Source organism: Macaca mulatta, chromosome 12, assembly GCF_049350105.2.
Source record: "Macaca mulatta isolate MMU2019108-1 chromosome 12, T2T-MMU8v2.0, whole genome shotgun sequence".
Taxonomy (NCBI): Eukaryota; Metazoa; Chordata; class Mammalia; order Primates; family Cercopithecidae; genus Macaca; species Macaca mulatta.
Window position 1 is genome coordinate 105,973,831 of NC_133417.1, and position 19,486 is coordinate 105,993,316.

At 41.7% G+C, this 19,486-nt stretch overlaps 1 protein-coding gene and 1 non-coding gene across 6 annotated transcripts; both read right to left on the reverse strand.

The window, feature by feature from the left end:
* Positions 1 to 1,280: 1,280 nt before the first annotated feature.
* PPIL3 (peptidylprolyl isomerase like 3) lies at positions 1,281 to 19,424 on the reverse strand. Of its 5 annotated transcripts, none has more exons than XM_028830454.2 (7): positions 19,377 to 19,424; positions 17,988 to 18,062; positions 16,081 to 16,155; positions 12,760 to 12,853; positions 11,846 to 11,913; positions 7,020 to 7,138; positions 1,281 to 1,844 (listed from the first exon to the last, which is right to left on the reverse strand). In XM_028830454.2, the coding sequence occupies exons 2-7, from the start codon at positions 17,988 to 17,990 to the stop codon at positions 1,718 to 1,720; spliced, it is 486 nt and encodes a 161-aa protein (XP_028686287.1). In that variant the 5' UTR covers positions 17,991 to 18,062; positions 19,377 to 19,424; the 3' UTR covers positions 1,281 to 1,717. The 5 variants fall into 5 exon arrangements, with proteins under 5 accessions (XP_028686287.1, XP_014966099.1, XP_014966097.1 ...); XM_015110613.3 differs by lacking the exon at positions 19,377 to 19,424 and adding an exon at positions 18,855 to 19,192; XM_015110611.3 differs by lacking the exon at positions 19,377 to 19,424 and adding an exon at positions 18,722 to 18,991.
* LOC114671552 (U6 spliceosomal RNA) lies at positions 12,138 to 12,244 on the reverse strand. Its single transcript, XR_003721594.1, has one exon. It is a non-coding gene; the product is annotated as a U6 spliceosomal RNA (small nuclear RNA).
* Positions 19,425 to 19,486: the final 62 nt, after the last annotated feature.

Below are 19,486 nucleotides of genomic sequence, written 5' to 3' on the forward strand. Positions count from 1 at the left end.
ATAAGCAGGCCAGGTGTGGTGGCTCACACCTGTAATCCCAGCACTTTGGGAGGCTGAGGTGGATGGATCACCTGAGGTCAGGAGTTCGCAACCAGCCTGGCCAACATGGTGAAACCCCATCTCTACTAAAAATACAAAAAAACAATAGCTGGGCATGGTAGCGGGTGCCTGTAATCCCAGTTATTCGGGAGGCTGACACAGGAGAATCACTTGAGCCCAGGAGGCGGAGGTTGCAGCGAGCCGAGATTGTGCCATTGCACTCCAGCCTGAGTGACAAGAGTGGGACTATGTCTCAAAAAAAAGAAAAAAAAAAAAGTCTATAAGCAAATCAGTTGGGAAATGTTGTTTACGGTATTCCAAGACGTCTTTTTTTTTTTTTTTTTGAGATGCAGTCTCGCACTGTCGCCCAGGCTGGAGTGCAATGGCTCGATCTCAGCTCACTGCAACCTCTGCATCCCAGGTTCAAGCGATTCTCCTGCCTCAGCCTCCCAAGTAGCTGGGATTACAGGCGCCTACCACCACGCCCAGCTAATTTTTTATATTTTCAGTAGAGACAGGGTTTCACCGTGTTAGCCAGGATGGTCTTGATCTCCCGACCTTGTGATCCACCCATCTTGGCCTCCCAAAGTGTTGGGATTACAGGTGTCAGCCACCGCACTCGGCCTCCAGGACTTCTTAGAGCCTTTACTGTAAACCTAAAGATCACACCTGTAATCCCAGCACTTTTGGGAGGCCAAGGTGGGCAGATCACAAGGTCAAGAGATCAAGACCTTCCTGGCCAAAATGGTCTCTGTAAACCCTGTCTCTACTGGAAAAAAATACAAAAAGTAGCTGGGTGTGGTGGCGTGCACCTGTAGTCCCAGCTACTTGGGAGGCTGAGGCAGGAGAATCGCTTGAACCTGGGAGGCAGGTGTTGCAGTGAGTGAGACTGCGCCACTGCACTCCAGCCTAGGTAAAAGAGCAGACTCCGTCTCAAAAAGGAAAAAAAAAAAAAAATTACAGAAAATAGCAAACGAATTGGCTGGCCTTTCCAGACTAACTTTTTATCCTGTCCCTCCTCTTTCTGACTGTATCAAGTGAATAATTAATGGCAGAGCTCTTACCATTGGTATCAGTTTCAGGAATACCCAAATTTTCAGATTTGGGGATACTTGCATATACACAGTAAGATATCTTGGAGAAGAGACCCAAATTTAAACATGAAGTTCATTTACGTTTCATATATACCTTATAGCCTGAAGGTAATTTTACACAATACTTTAAATTAATTTGTCCTCCAATTTAATTCCTTAAAACATTTTTAATTTTATTATAAAGTAACACTTCCAGGATATGGACTTGCTGTGGTAGGACTACGTAATCAGGCCGCTCAAAAATGCCTGCACTTGAGGCTCAGCATTTAAAAATGAATGTTTATATGTAACAAAAATTAAATGATGTATTTTTTGTATTAAAATTAAAGAAATATGTTGGATAATCGTTATAATAAAGACTATGCTCTAAGAATGGGGATAAAAGCTGTTGGGTGCCCCTTGGTATCATCATTTCGTAGAAGATCATAGTTGTAAACAAGCAGAAGGATGATGTAATCTCTGAAAAATTTAGAGATGAATCTCTAAAAAATTTTTAGATTCAGGAGGTACATAATTAAAACCGGGTAAACCACAATAAGTGTGTTCCAGCAATTTGTCAAGTTATTTGTCCAGGTCTATTACAGCTACTGAGCAAATGGGTTGGCATGAATAGTTATGTCCTTAATGTGTACATCATTAAGAGGTCGATAAGTCTTCTCATTTACTGGCAACTTCTCCAACTCATCTAGAGTTTCCAGACCATCTATTACCCTGAAAGAGAAACAATATAACATATGAAAATTTCCTTAAATTGAAACATGATATCCATATCTATGACAATTACAGTCTCCTTAAAAGAAATCAAGTCTTACAGATCTCTGAATTCTCTAGTTGAATGTACAACAAAATATTGATTTTCCATCATAGATACGGATCAAAATTCAGAAATAATTTACTTTTATGCCCTTAATTAACAATACAAAAGGTAGGAATATTTCCACCATAGTACCTAAAAGTATATTCTACCCCATTCATACACTGACACAGAACAGCTACCAATGGGACTAATATAACCAGTGAAAGGGAAAACAAACTGTTTTTCTACACTTTCACACTTCCAACACCAAATGTGTGGGTTTTCCCAATTCTCCAATTCTCTGGGTATCCCACAACTTAATTATTTTTTCAAAATTTTATTTATTTTTTTAAAGACAGGGTCTCACTGGGACTACAAGTGCATGCCCCCACACCTGGCCCTACAATTTAATTGTGACACTAACTACAAAGAGTGAACAGAGACGCCGGTTAATCCCACAAGACAGCCCCTACTACTTCGGATGCCAGTTCCAAGTCCTGGTTGTGATCTGTACTATCTGACTAACCAGATATGCTTTGGGATTTTTCATGCCCCCCGGCTCTGTTCAATAATTTTCTAAAATGGCTCATAGAACTTAGGAAAGCACTTTATTTATTATCGGCTATTATACAGGTTACAACTCAGGAACAACCAAATGGAGGAGATGCATAGGGCAAAGTCTGAGAGGGGGGCACAGCGCTTCCATGCTCTTCTCAGGGTGTGTTACCGTCTCAGTATCTACTTGTGTTCACCAACCTGGAAGCTCTGAAACCCTGTTTAGGGTTTTTACGGAGGGCACATTAGGTAGGCACGATTAATTAAATCACTGGCCACTGGTGACTGGAACTCAATCTCCAGCCCTTCTCTCCTTCCCAGAGGTCAAGAATAGGAGGTCACTGAATGTTCCAGCCCTCTAAAAATACATGGCTGATTCCTCTGGCAACCAGCCCTCCATTCTGAAGCTATCCAGAACCCCACCAAGAGTCACCTCATTAGCATAAACTCAGGTATGGTTGAATGGGGCTTATTATGAACAATAAAATATTCCTTTCACTCCTGTCACTCAGGAAATTGCAAGGTTTTTAAAAGAACCATGCTAGAAACAAGGGATGAAGTCCAAATATGTATTTCTTATTACAACACACTAGTCATAAAGATTTCTGTGTTACAGGAAATAGCTGGAGAAAGCTAGTAGATGACACTATTATCAATGTTGCCCTACAATGAAGAGTCCTGAAGTAGGTGACCACCCCACTTTGTCCTTGTTTTTGTTTTTATTTTTTATTTTTTGTGAGACGAAGTCTCACTCTTGTACCCCAGACTGGAGTGCAATGGCGCGATCTCGGCTCACTGCAACCTCCACCTCCCGGTTTCAAGCGATTCTCCTGCCTCAGCCTCCCGAGTAGCTGGGATTACAGGAGCCTGCCACCATGCTCGGCTAATTTTTGTATTTTTAGTAGAGATGGGGTTTCAGCATGTTGGCCAGGCTGGTCTTGAGCTCCTGACCTCAGGTGATCCGCCCACCTTGGCCTCCCAAAGTGTTGGGATTATAGGCATGAGCCACCGCACCCGGCAGTTAATTGTTTGTTTATAGTATTTCTTTCTTTTTTTTTCCGGAGATGGAGTCGCACTCCCCTTGCCCAGACAGGAGTGCAGTGGTACTATCTCGACTCATTGTAGCCTCTTCCTCCAGGTTCGAGCAATTCTGCATCAGCCTCCCAAGCAGCTGGCACTACAGGCACATGCCCCCATGCACAGCTAATTTTTGTATTTTTAGTAGAGATGGGATTTCACCACGTTGGCCAGGGTGGTCTCAAACTCTTGACCTCAAGTGATCTGCCCACTTCAGCCTCCCAAAGTGCTGGGGTTATAAGCATGAGCCACCGTGCCTGGCCTAATTACGGTATTTCTACTTTTTGCTTCTGGGTAACAATAAGAAGTAATAAAAATAGGAGAAGAGAAGACTAACAGTTAACTCAGCCTCTAGCAATCCCACTTCATGTTACCACCAAGAAAAAATATATTGAGAGCTATTCTTCAAATACAAGTTTTGGAAATTTCAGTCTAAAACATTTACTAAGAAAGAGTGGCTTTTGGCCGGGCACGGTGGCTAGCGCCTGTAATCCTAGCACTTTGGGAGGCCAAGGCGGGTGGATCACAAGGTCAGGAGATTGAGACCATCCTGGCTAACACGGTGAAACTCCGTCTCTACTAAAAATATAATAATAAAAATTAGCCAGGCGTGTGGTGGTGGGCGCCTGTAGTCCCAGCTACTTGGAAGGCTGAGGCAGGAGAATGGCGTGAACCCAGGAGGCAGAGCTTGCAGTGAGCCAAGATCACACCACTGCACTCCAGCCTGGACGATAGAGCGAGACTCTGTCTCAAAAAAAAAAAAAAAAATTAACAGATTTGCATTTTATCTTGCATTTTCACAAAAAGGGCACTTCAACCAAAAGATTTTGATTTTACCCCTAAATGTAGACATTTAAGTCTTTAAATTATAAGTCTTAAAAGCTTTCTCACCTTCTGGGTCAGTAAGAGAAACAGAGAATATAGAAAACATAGGTTTCAGGTAAAAAGTTAAAAAAACCCGGCAGGTAGAACTGAGGCAGTTTAAGTAGAGTCAAGTATCTGGGAAACGGACCCCTTGGAGAACTAGAGGAAAGTTACTGGATCATCTTCCCAGAAAAATCTGTGTGCATCTGTATACAACAAACAAGGAATTAATGAACCTAAGGTTAATCTTTGTTCTAAACTCTACAGTTTTGTCACAAATCCAGTAAAATGAGTCCTGGTAATAACTGAACAATAATTTTGAATGATGGGTTAAGGGATAAAATAAGAGGGAAACTGGGTTATTTACAAACAAAAAAACCAAACTACTAGGTGTTGTAATATTTTTTTTCCTTGATTATTATTGTGTAAATTAGACACATGTATATGGAATGAAAAAGAAAAGATCTGTCTAGATCTCACTGCAGCCTTGACTCCCTGAGCTCAAGCAATCCTCCCACTTCAGCCTCCCAAGTAGCTGGGAACATAGGTGTGAGCCACCACACCTAATTTTTAAACTTTTTTGTGGAGACTGGGTTTTGCTATGTTGCCTAGGCTGGGAGTCCTCTATTTTTAATTAACCTAACTTGGCATCCAAACTATTAAATAGAACAAACTCTAGAATTGTGCCTTGGTTTATTAAGCATGATAATTATTTGTTGAATGAACAGACAAATTGACTTCCCACTGATTTATAAAAGGAACTCCCATATATAGTACTTTTAACAGATACCCTGGCAGAAAGTGCAAAACACCTTCCTAGGAGCCATTCTTCTTACTCAGAGAAATCTAATTTTAGTAAGGGTGGCAATGTGGCTGAAATATATTTTCTACCCTCCACTGTAGGTAAGGAGTGGTCACATTACTAAGTTCTGGGTCTTCTGGGAAAGTTCTTTTTTTTTTTTTTTTTTTTTTGGAGACAGAGTCTCACTCTGTCACCAGGCTGGAGTGCAGTGGCGCAATCTTGGCTCACTGCAATCTCCGCCTCCGGGTGCAAGCCATTCTCCTGCCTCAGCTTCCTGAGTAGCTGGGATTATAGGCGCACACCACCGCACCCAGTTAATTTTTGTATTTTTAGTAGAGACAGAGTTTCACCATGTTGGCCAGGATGGTCTCGATCTCCTGACCTCATGATCCACCCTCCTTGGCCTCCCAAAGTGCTGGGATTACAGGCGTGAGCCACTGCACCGGATTTTTTTTTTTTTTTTTTAGAGATAGGGTATCATTCTGTTGCCCAGGCTGGAGTACAGTGGTGTGATCTCAGCTCATGCAGCCTTAAATTCCTGGGCTCCAGTGATTCTCCCACCTCAGCCTCCTGAGTAGTTGGGATTACAGTTGTCTGTCACCACACCTGGCTAATTTTTAAACTTTTTTATAGAGATGGGTTCTCATTACGTTGCACAGGCTGGTCTTGAACTCCTGACCTCAAGTGATCCTCCTGTCTCAGCCTCCCAAAGCACTGGGATTACAGGCCTGGGAAAGTTCTGTTAATTAAAAAAGCTGAATCAGCTGGCAAGCACCTTTTGTCTTTCCTCCTCTTTCCTGCCTGATACACAGAAGTTTTGATAAAAGCTGTGCTGCCAATATTATGACAGAGGAGACTAGAACACTGGTAACAAAATGGAACCACCATGCTAGTCCATCTTGTTTAAGCCACTATTTTTCAGATCTGTTAGTTGCTGTGAAATGCTATTATTAATGAAAATAGACCAGCCTGGGCAACACAGTGAGATCCTGTCTCTACAAAAAGAGTGTTTTTGGTTTTGTTTTTTTTTAAAGTAGCTGTGCATGATGGTACACATTTGTGGTTCCAGTTACTAAGGAGGCTAAGGTGGGAGGATCACTTGAGACCGGGAGGTTGAGGCTGCAATGAGCCATGATTGTGCTACTGCACCACACTCCAGCCTGGCAAGAGAGCCTTTCGTCTCAAAGAGAAAAAGAAAAAGAAAATAGATATACTATGTTAATTTGCATAACAATGTTGAAAAAATTACTGGCCTCTTTTATAAAAATAAGGAAAATAAGGCTCAGGGAGATTATAACTTTCCCAAGGCCACAGGGTTGCTAAGCAGTAGACTTAAACTCCAGGTACATTTAGCTCTCACACTCTCACACTCTTCTTTTTTTTCTTTTCTTTTTCTTTTTCTTTTTTTTTTTTTTGAGGCAGTCTTACTCTGTCACCCAGGCTGGAGTGCCACGGCATGATTGTGGCTTACTATAATTTCCATCTCCCAGGTTCAAGCAATTCTCCTGCCTCAGCCTCCTGAGTAGCTGGGCTACAGGTGTGTGCCACCACACCCGACTAATTTTTTAAAAATATTTTTAGTAGAGATGAAGTTTCGCCACATTGGCCAGGCTGGTCTTGAACTCCTGACCTCAGACAATCTGCCCACCTTGGCCTCCCAAAGTGCTGGGATTACAGGTGTGAGACATTGCGCTCTGCGTCACTCTTTTCAATATTAGTTATGCTACTATCACAGCTGAGCATATGCACCTGCGTTGAAATGCTAAAAGAAAACCATAACCAGAATACTCACTTCCCAAATACGGTGTATTTCATGTCCAAATGTGGCTGTTTGCCATAGGTGATGAAGAACTGAGATCCATTGGTGTTCGGGCCATTATTAGCCATAGATACAACACCTCTAACACTGTGCTGAAAAAGACACATCAAAGTATTAACTGTGCTTTTATATAACCATCCCAAATATAGTATTCAGGCACACCTTTGTCTTCTTTTTTAAAAATATTTTGAGATGGGGGTCTCACTATGTTGCTCAGGCTGGTCTCTAACTCCTAGGCTCAAGTGATCCGCCTGCCTTAGCTTCCAAAGTGTTGGGATTACAGGTGTGAATCACCACTCCAGCCAAGACATTCACTCTTTGCCTTCACAATATTTAAGGGAGCAAGAAAATATTTAACCAACTTTTATTACGGGTAATCCAAATGTTCAGTTTCTACTTTTTCTGTATACTTGAAAACTTGTATGTAAAAGGTTAATATATCAAATCATATTTCTCAATTAATTTCATTTTCACTTTGAAGAAATACAGCCATGGACGCTTTTTGCAACACCAACAAATAATATAAATAATCCTTACATTTATATTAAGGAATAGTGTGCTGGAATGAAACGATCAGGTAGGCAACAAAACCAATTTGCCCACAATCTCTTCTCACATATAATGGACTCTTGCTAGTTTCTTTATCTGTAAAACAAGGGAGGCTGGACTAGTTCAAGGGTCTATTCATAATTCAGATGCTCACAAGGGTCAAGCAGATAAACTGACAATTGGGAAGAATGTAAACATTAAAGAGAGATGAAGTCTGGCAAAATGAATAGGCTATCTCTTAACTAATGGCATTAAATATATTTTTTTAAACTAATGGGCCATAGAAAATGCATCTGTGGGTGTTCCACTCATGGGCAGTCAGTTTATAACCCCAGGACTGAACAATCTAAGAAAGGTCTCAGCTAGCTCTACTATCATATTTGTTTACCAGAGACTGTGTAGAGAAATTAAAAGGACCTTACTGATAAGAATGAAGATATAACTGTGAACTATGTTACAGGGAGGTGCCTGTAATATACTACAAGTAACTCCACCAATTACTCTAGCTTTAGCTATTCATTGGGTGACGCTAGTAAGTCATAGAGATGCACCTATATAAAAATATTAATGCTTGTTTCCCTAAAAGGTGTTTACCACTCAAATGTAATATTTAATACATATACATGTAATATTTAATACATACACATGTAATACTTAACACATACACAAAAATATAGTTAATAAAAATATAAGTTAATAAAATAAGCACCCATTAATGTATTTCCCAGCTTTCAGAGTTAAAATTTACCAATTCATTGGATAATGGGAGCTCAAGAAAAAATAAAAGTTACCAATTAATTACATATATCTATGTGCTCCTCTCCATCTATTACCTCAGCCTCTACAAGAGGTAACCACTATTCTAATACTTTTTTTTTCATTTTTTCCTTTTTTTTTTTTTTTTTTTAGAGACAGGGTCTCGCTCTGTCACCCAGGTTAGAGTACAGTGGTGCAATCACAGCTCACTGTAGCCTTGACCTCCTAGGCTCAAGCAATCCTTCCACCTTAGCCTCCTGAGTAGCTGAGACTACAGATGTACACCACCATACCTGGCTAATTTTTTGACTTTTAGTAGAGACAAGGGCTCAATATGTTGCCCAGGCTGATCTCAAGCTCCTGGCCTCAAGTGGTCCTCTCACCTGGGCCCCCTAAAGTGCTGGGATTATAGGAGTGAACCACTGTGCCCAGCCCTAACACATTACACATGCCTAAACAACACATTCTTTCCTTTTCCTTCTGAATATAATTACATCCTAACATTTTAGTCTTCTGGGAAATGCTCTCTACAAATAACACTGTTACAGTTCTAAGGTCATACCTGTACACATAGCCATAGTTTATTACTGATTTTTTACTGATATTTCACTGATGAATGTACTGCAATTTATCCACAATCTACATGGTGATTTATCTACAATCAAGGGACATTTGGGTTGTTTCTAGACTTTTGCTATTACAAACACTATATCAGAACACTCCTGTACACATCTCTTGGTGCATACTTACAAGTTTCCCTTGAGTAAACATTTGGGAATGGATTCCTGGGTCAGAAGATATGAACAGTCAATACATATCTATAACCTTGGTGTATAAGGTGTATAATACATAATGGTTCTTTTTTTTTTTTTTAGACAGAGTCTTGGTCTGTCACCCAGGCTGGAGTGCAGCAGCACGATCTCAGCTCACTGCAAGCGTTGCCTCCCGGGTTCATGCCATTCTCCTGCCTCAGCCTCCCAAGTAGCTGGGACTACAGGCACCCGCCACCACGCCCGGCTAATTTTTTGTATTTTTTGCTAGAGATGGGGTTTCACTGTGTTAGCCAAGATGGTCTTGATTCCTGACCTCGTGATCTGCCCACCTCAGCCTCCCAAAGTGCTGGGATTACAGGCGAGCCACTGCACCAGGCATGTAATGGTCGTTAACTCTGCCTGCAAAAGAATCATCTAGGAACCTTAAAATATAGTCTCAGTCCTAACCAGCCCTACTGACTGTTTATTTTTAGGAGGGCAAGGCCGTGATCTGTTATAGTTTTAAAACTTCCAGCCAATTGCAGTGGCTCATTCCTGGAATCCCAACAGTTTGGGAGGCCAAGACAGGAGGATCATCTGAGTCCAGGAGTTTCAGACCAGACTGGGCAACAGAGCGAGACCTCGTCTCTACAAAAAAATCAGAAATTAGCTGGGCATGGTGGTGCACTCATGTGGTCCAGCTACTTGAGAGGCTGAGGCAGGAGAAACTGCTTGAGCTCAGGAGGTCAAGGCTGCAGTGAACCGTGATCAGGCCACTGCACTCAGCTTAGGCAACAGAGTGAGACTCAGTCTCAAAAACAAACAACAAAGTTTCACAGGTGATTCTGTCATAGCCAGTCTCTGGTTTTCAACTGGTATATGGAAGCAGTCATTAATGTAGTAATTAATACCTAAAAAATTGTTTAGTTATTCATTCAGGAAAAAGTTGACTTTTCAAAAAGTTTATCACCTCCCAGCCTCAAATCCTGTAACAAAACTAATATATTTCCTTACAATAGAAAAGTAAAAGAAACCAGCTTGGGCAACATAGTGAGACACCATCTGTACAAAAAATACAAACATTAGCTGGGCATGGTGGCATGCACCTGTAGACCCAGCTATTCTGGGGGCTGAGGTGGGAGGATCATCCGAGCCCAGAAAATTTAGGCTGCAGTGAGCCAAGACTGCATCACTACACTCCAGCCTGGGGGACAGAGTAAGACCCTGCCTCTAAAAAAAGGTTTTAAAAAAAGTAAAACGAAAAGAAATTATTCCTAGTCTTATCATCCAGAGATAAACACTGCAATGAATTTTTTTTCAGAAATTTTGTGGGTACATTTTAATGTAATGTAAATATAATAATACACTTAAGCTGCATATTTTGATTGAATAGACTTTTTTTTTTGAGACGGGGTCTTGTTCTGTGCATGATCTTGGCTCACTGCAGCCTTCATCTCCTGGGCTCAAGCAATCCCCACACCTCAGCCTCTTGAGTAGCTGGGACTGCAGGCACATGCCATTACAACAGGCTAATATTTGTATTTTTTTGTAGAGATGGGGGTCTCACTATGTTGCACTGGCTGGTTTCAAACTCTTGGCCCCAAGTAATCCTCCTTACTGGGCCTCTCAAAGTGCTGGGATTACTGTACCCAGCCCTGATTGAGGATACTTCATCGCTCTTTTTCTAGTCGTAAAGTTGTCATTCTATGGAGATACAAAGTTTGAAAGACCACATAATAAGTCATCAGCTGAAGGCATCTCTGGGAAGTGGAATTGATTTTTAAAACTAGGCATGCACTAGTTTTTTATTTTAGACAAAAAAAAAAAAAAAAAAAAAAGACTCCACAGAGGTTTGAAAAACACACAAAAATATAACAAAGAAAATTAAAAATCCCTAATTTTACCATGGTAAAGACTATTTATATGCACTTCTCTTTAACCTAGTTGTGATCTACCACAGGTATTAAGTCAGATTAATACAGGGATATTCAAACATCTAACAGAAGATGATAAAAGCTGGGTACTGATAATGGGCAACATTGCAACCAGGAAGTTTGATAGTCTTTCCTCCCCACTCTCAAAAAAGGCCACTGTTTCATGTCATTCAATATGAATTTTATGGTGAGATATTAAGCCTCTTTGGTACACTACTAGTTAAACATTTCAGGTTAGATTCAAAGATGAACTCAATATCAAGAGCCATGTGGTAGTGGGATTCCATTATACGTCAGGCTAGGACCACCATTTATCAAGTCTCCCCGACATCATTTGTCAAATGTACAAAAACTATAAAAAAGTCTACTCATTTTGCAATGATGTTAACTTGTATTACTATAACACGTGTATCAAAGTTTCCATGCATAAGCAAGGCATGAAAAAACAGATTTTTGGTCGGGTGTGGTGGCTCACACCTGTAATCCCAGCACTTTGGGAGGCCAAGGCAGGCGGATCACCTGAGGTCAGGTGACACCAGTCTGACCAACGTGGTGAAACTCCATCTCTACTAAAAATACAAAAAAAATTAGCCAGGTGTTGTGGCATATGCCTGTAATCCCAGCTACTCGGGAGGCTGAGGCATAAGAATCTCTTGAACCCGGGAGGCGGAGGTTGCAGTGAGCCGAGATCTCGCCACTGCACTCCAGCCTAGGCGACAAGAGTGAAACTCCATCTCAAAAAAAAAAAAAAAAATTTTTTTTCAAAAATTTTTTCAAAAAATAGATTTTTAAAGCATTGAGGATTTACCTTAAGATATTCACTGTATTCATCCTCAAACTTCTTGCCCCATATACTGCTGCCGCCTCTTCCAGTTCCTATGTTACAAGAGAAGCAAATCGAAAGAAGTATTTAATTAAAATTGATAACAAGTTCATTTCCCAAAACTTAAGGAATAGAGTTTGACTGCTTAAATATAAACAAAATTCGATATGGCCTCTCCTAATTCCCCAAATTTAACTTCACAGACCTGAAGATTAAAACAGACCTACAAAAAACAAAACAGAATAACCCTTCTTGTAAATATTGTTCATACATATATTGTAGCATGAAAAGCTTCACAAATTTGCGTCTTATCCTTGTGCAGGGGCCACGCTAATCTTCTCGGTATTGTTCAAATTTTAGTATATGTGCTGCCAAAGTGAGCACAATATTGTTCATATTTTAGGTGTAGGTGCTAATAATTTCTGCTTTAAAATTACACCATGGAATACTATGCAGCCGTAAAAAGGAATGAGATAATGTCCTTCGTAGGGACATGGATGCAGCTGGAAGCCATCATTCTTAGCAAATTAACACGGGAACAGAAAACCAAACACCGTATGATCTCACTCATAAGTGGGAGTTGATCAATGAGATCACATGGACACAAGGAGGGGAACAACACACAGCAGGGCTAGTTTGGGGGTGGGGAGCAAGGGGAAGGAGAGCATTAGGACGAATAGCTAATGCATGCTGGGCTTAAAACCTAGATGACAGGCTGATAGGTGCAGCAAACCACCATAGCACACATATACCTACATAACAAACCTACATATTCTGCACTTGTAGAACAGAACTTATTAAACAAAACAAAAACTCCACGTTTTTAATTCCTCTTCTTTTACCCACTTCTTCATACTATACGTTCAGTTCCTTAGATCTTAGTTAATGGAATAACTTACCTGTTGGATCTCCTGTTTGAACCATGAAACCCTTGATATTCCTATGAAATATACATCCATTGTAGTAATTACTGGCACAAAGAGCCAAGAAATTCTGAAGAGAGTAAAAATAATGATTGAGAAATGATGCAGCAGAAACCGAGTTAAGACAAAGAACCAATCATATTTACTGAAAACCTGATAGCAGCATATTTAAACTATGACTTTTGGCATTACGTTGGATGTCATTTCCCTGCCTAGAACACTTCAATAGCTTCCTTCTCCTTTTGGAATAAAATACAAAATCTTCGGCCAGGCATGGTGGCTCACTCCTGTAATCCCAGCACTTTGGGAGGCCGAGGTGGGTGGATTACCAGGTTAGAAGATCGAGACCATCTTGGCTGCGGTGAAGCCCCGTCTCTACTAAAAATAAAAAAAAATTAGCTGGGTGTGGTGGCAGGTGCCTATAGTCCCAGCTACTCTGGAGGCTGAGGCAGGAGAATGGTGTGAACCCGGGAGGCGGAGGTTGCAGTGAGCCGAGATCACACCACTGCACTCCAGCCTGGGTGACAAAAACAAAACAAAACAAAACAAAATCATCAGCAGGGCCTAACAAGCCCTGCAGTACCTGGCTTATCTCCTCATCACATATACTAAGAACTGCTTTCTTATTGTTTACTACCTAAACCCCATCAGCATTCTGACAATTAATCCAAAAGGGGCAGCTTTTCTTACCTGGGGGACTTTATACCTGATATTTCTATACCTGGAATTTTTTTTTTTTTGTAAAGACAATGTCTCCCTATGTTGCCCAGGTTGGTCGTGAACTCCCGGGCTCAAATGATCCTCCTGCCTCAGCCACCCAAAAAGTTGGAATTACAGGTGTGAGCCACTGTGCCTGACCTTGGAATTTTTTAAAATTTTATTTCACAACCTTTTCTGAATCTGAATAGCTGGAATATTATTTTTATACCTCTTTCCAGAGATGCCCTCATACCTTTGCATTTAGTTTAAGTATTAGTTTATTGGCTACGTCTGCCCTCACCTTCTTCCTTTCCCATTAATCTCTATCTTAACACTTAATTTTTTTCAAGGCATTATCACCTTTTAGAATTACTTAATTTTAGGCCAGGCACAGCAGCTCACACCTGTAATCCCAGTACTCTGGGAGGCGGGAAGATCACCTGAGTCCAGGAGTTCAAGACCAGCCTGGGCAACATAGTAAGACCTCATCTCTATCTTTAAAATAAATAAATAAATAAAAATAATTTCTTAAAAATATAATTACTTAATTTTCCTGCCCTGCTTATTTTCACAACTAAAATATTGGCTCCATGAGGGTAAGGAACGTCTGTTGCTCATCACTGTATCTCCAGACTCTGGGGTAAGATAGCCTTTCACAAATAATGGTTTTTTTGTTTTGTTTTGAGACAGGGTCTTGCTCTGTCACGTAGGCTGGAGTGTAGCCATGTGATCAGAGCTCACTATAGCCTTGACCTCCTAGGCTTAAGCAATCCTCCCACCTTGGCCTCCCTTGTAGCTGGGATAACAGGCTCATACCACCATACCTGGCTAATTTTTGTATTTTTTTGTAGAGATGGGGGTCTCACTGTGTTGCCTAGGTAAGTCTAGAACTTCTGAGCTTACCTCAGCCTCCCGAAGTGCTGAAATTATAGATGTGAGCCACCATGCCCAGCCATAAATAATCGTTGAATAAATGAATATATACAGGTGACTCTTCTTCCTTCCATCCTTGTCATTTAAACAGGTGAAACAGGCCGGGCGCGGTGGCTCATGCCTGTAAACCCAGCACTTTGGGCAGCCAAGACGGGTGGATCACCTGAGTTCAGGAGTTTGAGACCAGCCTGATCAACATGGTGAAACCCCATTGCTACTAAAAATACAAAATTAGCCGGGCATGGTGGCTGGCACCTATAGTCCCAGCTACTCAGGAGGATGAGGCAGGAGAATCCCTTGGACCTGGGAGGCGGAGGTTGCAGTGACCCGAGACTGTGCCACTGCACTCCAGCCTGGGCAACAAGAGCAGAACTCTGTCTCAAAAATAAATAAATAAATAAATATAAACAAACAGGCAAAATAATGTATAGAACAGGTTAGGCATGGTGGCTCACGCCTGTAAGCCCAACGCTTCAAGAAGCTGAGGTGGGGAGGATGGCTGGAGATAAGGAGTTCGAGACTAGCTTGGGCAACATAGTGAGACCTCATCTCTATAAAAAATTAAAAAAAATTAGCCTGGCATGGTGGCACACACCTGTAGTCCTATCTACTTGGGAGGCCAAGGTGGGAGGATTGCTTGAGACCAGGAGGTTGAGGCTGCAATGAGCCGTGATTGCACCACTGCATTCCAGTCTGGGAGACACAGCAAGACCCTGTCTCAAAAAATATATATATACACAACAATTCTTTAATATAATATTCTGCCGGGCACAGAGGCTCATGCCTATAATCCCAGCACTTTTGGGAGGCTGAGGCAGGCAGATTACCTGAGGTCAGAAGTTTGAGACCAGTCTGGTCAACATGGTGAAACCCCGTCTCTACTAAAAAAATACAAAAATTAGCTGGGCATGGTGGTGGGTGCCTGTAATCCCAGGTACTTGGGAGGCTGAGGCAGGAGAATTGTTTGAACTCCAGAGGCGGAGGTTGCAGTGAGCCAAGATCATGCCACTGTACTCCAGCCTGGGCGACAGAGCAAGACTCTGTCTTGAAAAAATAGAAAAAAGGCCGGGTGCGGTGGCTCATGCCTGTAATCCCAGCACTTTAGGAGGCTGAGGTGCATGGATCACCTGAGGTCAGAAGTTTGAGACCAGCCTGGCCAACATGGTGAAATCCTGTCTCTACTAAAAATACAAAAATTAGCCAGGCATGGTGGTGCACGCCTGTAATCCCACTTACTTGGGAGGCTGAGGCAGAAGAATTGCTTGAACCCGGGAGGCGGAGGTTGCAGTGAGCCGAGATCGCACCATTGTACTCCAGCCTGGGGGACACAGCAAGACTTTGTCTCAAAAAAAAATAAATAAATAAAAAATAAAAGAAAGAAAAAAAGTAATATAATGTCCTAATGATTATGTTTCCCGAGGAAAATCAGTCAAAAGAAAAAGATACTGGCTACTCTATCGTTACTGAAAAATTATCTACCTTCTCTTTGATCCACATTTGACATTGAACAAACAAGTGGAAATCAGGCCAGAAGTTATGATGGCTGGTTTTCCTTAACAATGGTTTTACAGAAAGTTTTGTTGTTGTTATTTAGGTTAGATTATTCAATTCCAAAGTGGTTATCTTGTTGTATTAACTGAAGTTGAATATGTAAATGGTACTTACCTCACATGTTTTGGGTGTCCTCTCACAGAAGACTTCAATTTTAATATCACCTACATCTGTATGCAGTGTCACAGACTAAAAAGGAGAGAAAATGTGAGAACAAATGAAATTTCTTTAGGTGACTTTATGCATTGTTTATTTCCCTATGTGGATATTCAAGATGATAATCTGAAAAAAAACAGACAGAAATACTGCTTCAGAGATGACTCGTCCACAAAGCAGCTCTTAGAGCTAAGTTGTATTTTTTCCTCAAAATTGATCTCAACATAGAGAAAAAACTCCAGAATATAAATGTTAGGGTTAAGTAGTATCCATGATAAAAATTTGGAAGTAAATATTTTGATGGAAAGATTTTAACTTTGAATTTTATCAAGAAAAATAAAAACAATTGTTATGTATTATTGATGTACATGGCAATTCACCAACATCCTTATTTATAGAAAAATGATGAGAAAATGATCTTTCAAAACATAATTTCCACCATTTTCCTTAGGTAATTTAATTCTGAGAAATAAGGTTAAAAAATAATTCCTTTCTCGACTAACAAAAATATAACAAGTGTCAGTGTTTCTAAAATCCTAAATGCTCAGAGATAACCACAGTGCTTTCTTGCTTGCTTTTTGTTTTTGTTGTACCTGTTTTTCTGTAACCTGTATACCCCTTGATATAATACTGTATTCCAGAGAGGGAGAAAACAATTTGGAGGGTTCCTTTTCCATTTCTCCATTTTTTTTTTTTTTTTTTTTGAGATGGAGTCTTGCTCTGTTGCCCACGCTGGAGTGCAGTGGTGTGATCTCTGCTCATTACAATTTCTACCTCCTGGGTTCAAGCAATTCTCTTGCCTCAGCCTCCCAAGTAGCTGGGATTACTGGCATATGCCACAACACCCAGCTAATTTTTGTATTTTTAGTAGAGACAGGGTTTCACCATGTTGGTCAGGCTGGTCTTGAACTTCTGACCTCAAGTGATCAACCTGCCTAGGCCTCCCAAAGTGCTGGGATTACAGGTGTGAGCCACTGCGCCCAGCCTTCTTCTTCTTAAATAGTATGTAGCAGTTAGAGAATATGACCAGGTTAAAGATGTGTGAGGGAGAAGCAGGGCACTATTCTCATTGCTTTTTCTACTTCAGGTTCTAGTTGCCCACTTTATTTTATTTTTTTAAAGTAGAGACAGGGTTCTCACTATGTTGCTCAAACTGGTGTTGAACTCCTGGGATCAAGCAATCATCTCACCTCAGCCTCCCAAAGTGCTGGGATCACAGGTGTGAGCCACTGCGCCCAGCTTAGTTGCCCACTTTAGATCTAGAGCAAAATAATCCAATTAAAATTGTCAGACCTGTCTATTCTCTTCTGCTCCTTCAACTCTCCCTTTCCATTTCTATCTATCTTGTAATCAGCCTTTCTCCATAAAAGGTAAATTCTGGCCGGGCGTGGTGGCTCACGCCTGTAATCCCAACACTTTGGGAGGCCAAGGCGGGCAGATCATTTGAGGTCAGGAGTTCGAGACCAGCTTGCCCAACATGGCGAAACCCTGTCTCTACTAAAAATACAAAAAATTAGCTGGGCGTGCTGGCAGGTGCCTGTAATCTCAGCTACTCGGGAGGCTGAGGCAGGAGAATCACTTTAACCCAGGGGGCAGAGGCTGCAGTGAGCCGAGATTACGCCACTGCACTCCAGCCTGGGCAACAAGAGCGAAACTAAATTCTGTGCATTTTAAGTGACAACATTAAAGAATTTTAAAGTAATTTTGTGTATTTTTTAAAAGAATTATTCCATATTAAGTGGAATAATGGTATACAATTTCTCTATCTTGCCACTGCAATTTCCATGCACTTTTATTGCCCTTGACTGAATTTCTAAAAATTACTTACAATGAAAGACATTTCATAAAAATTGTTCAAAACTTACCATTTTTCCTCTTAGTGGTTTCAGGAAGGACTACGTAATTTCTCAGAGCCTTACAGCCAGTTTAAAAATAAGTCTCTAGTCCCAAAAGAAAAAAAGAATTAGGCTCATTTTTCTGTCTTAACTCACACACGCTCATCTTTACTGCACATTTTAAATAAAAATCCTCGCCGGGCGCGGTGGCTCACGCCTATAATTCTAACACTTTGGGAGGCCGAGGCGGGTGGATCACCTGAGGTCAGGAGTTCGATACCAGCCTGGCCAACATAGCGAAACCCCATCTCTACTAAAAACACAAAAATTAGCCAGGTGTGGTGGCACACGCCTGTAGTCCCAGATACTCGGGAGGCTGAGGCAGGAGAATCACTTGAACCCGGGAGGCGGAGGCTGCAGTGAGCCAAGATTGTGCCACTGCACTCCAGTCTGGGTGACAGAGCGAGACTCCGTCAAAAAAACAAAAAATAAAAATAAAAAAATACTCTAATGGCAACCTCTACGTAATAAAAACCCAGCTACAGAAGTAATGACGAGAGATCCTACCCGATTCAAGCCTCCCCATCTCCTACTTGCCCTGCTTGCTCTTCTTCAAGAGCCTCATTGCAAGTCCCCCAATAACCCAGATACTCTTAGGGTCTAGGCATTGGGTGTCCCTTTTGCCTGGAATTCTTACACTCGAACATCTCTACGGCTGATTTCCTCACCTCCACATTTCTGGTTAAATGTCAAGTTTAACTGACCTGATAATCCTACATAAAACTGCGTTAGCCCTTTAGCCCTAGGACATTCCTATTTCCTTCTCCCACAGCACTTATCACTAATATACTATGAACTTCTTCTTTTTTTTTTTTTTTTTTTCATTTTGAGACGGACTCTCGCTCTGTCGCCAGGCTGTAGTGCACTGTGGCACGATCTCGGCTCACTGCAAGCTCCGCCTCCCGGGTTCACGCCATTCTCCTGCCTCAGCCTCCCGAGTAGCTGGGACTACAGGCGCCCGCGACAGCGCCCGGCTAATTTTTTGTATTTTTTAGTAGAGACGGGGTTTCACCGTGGTCTCGATCTCCTGACCTTGTGATCCGCCCGCCTCAGCCTCCCAAAGTGCTGGGATTACAGGCGTGAGCCACCGCGCCCGGCACAGCCGTTGTTAAAACAGTAAAAATGTAATCGCAGATGCCAGCATAGGTCTGTTAGTTCAAAATCATAGTTTCTTTGGGCCGGCGGAAGTTGGGCGCGGGACCCAAGAGAGAAAACGCCCCTTACGGCCTCACCTCCTCCTTCCCCTCTCCTTCCTATCTCAAACCAAAACGACAATGTAATTTATCCCCAACTGGAAATTTGAAAGTGAAACGGAGCTCTACTAATGCACGGGGAAGAGAAATGTAAGGCGAGAACTACCTGGCCAACCTCAAGCAACACTTTACACTCGGCTGCCAAACGGAAAGGACCACTTCCGCCCAGCTCTCTCGCTACGGGGAGCCCATTGCCACAGCGCCCGGAGCGCCGAC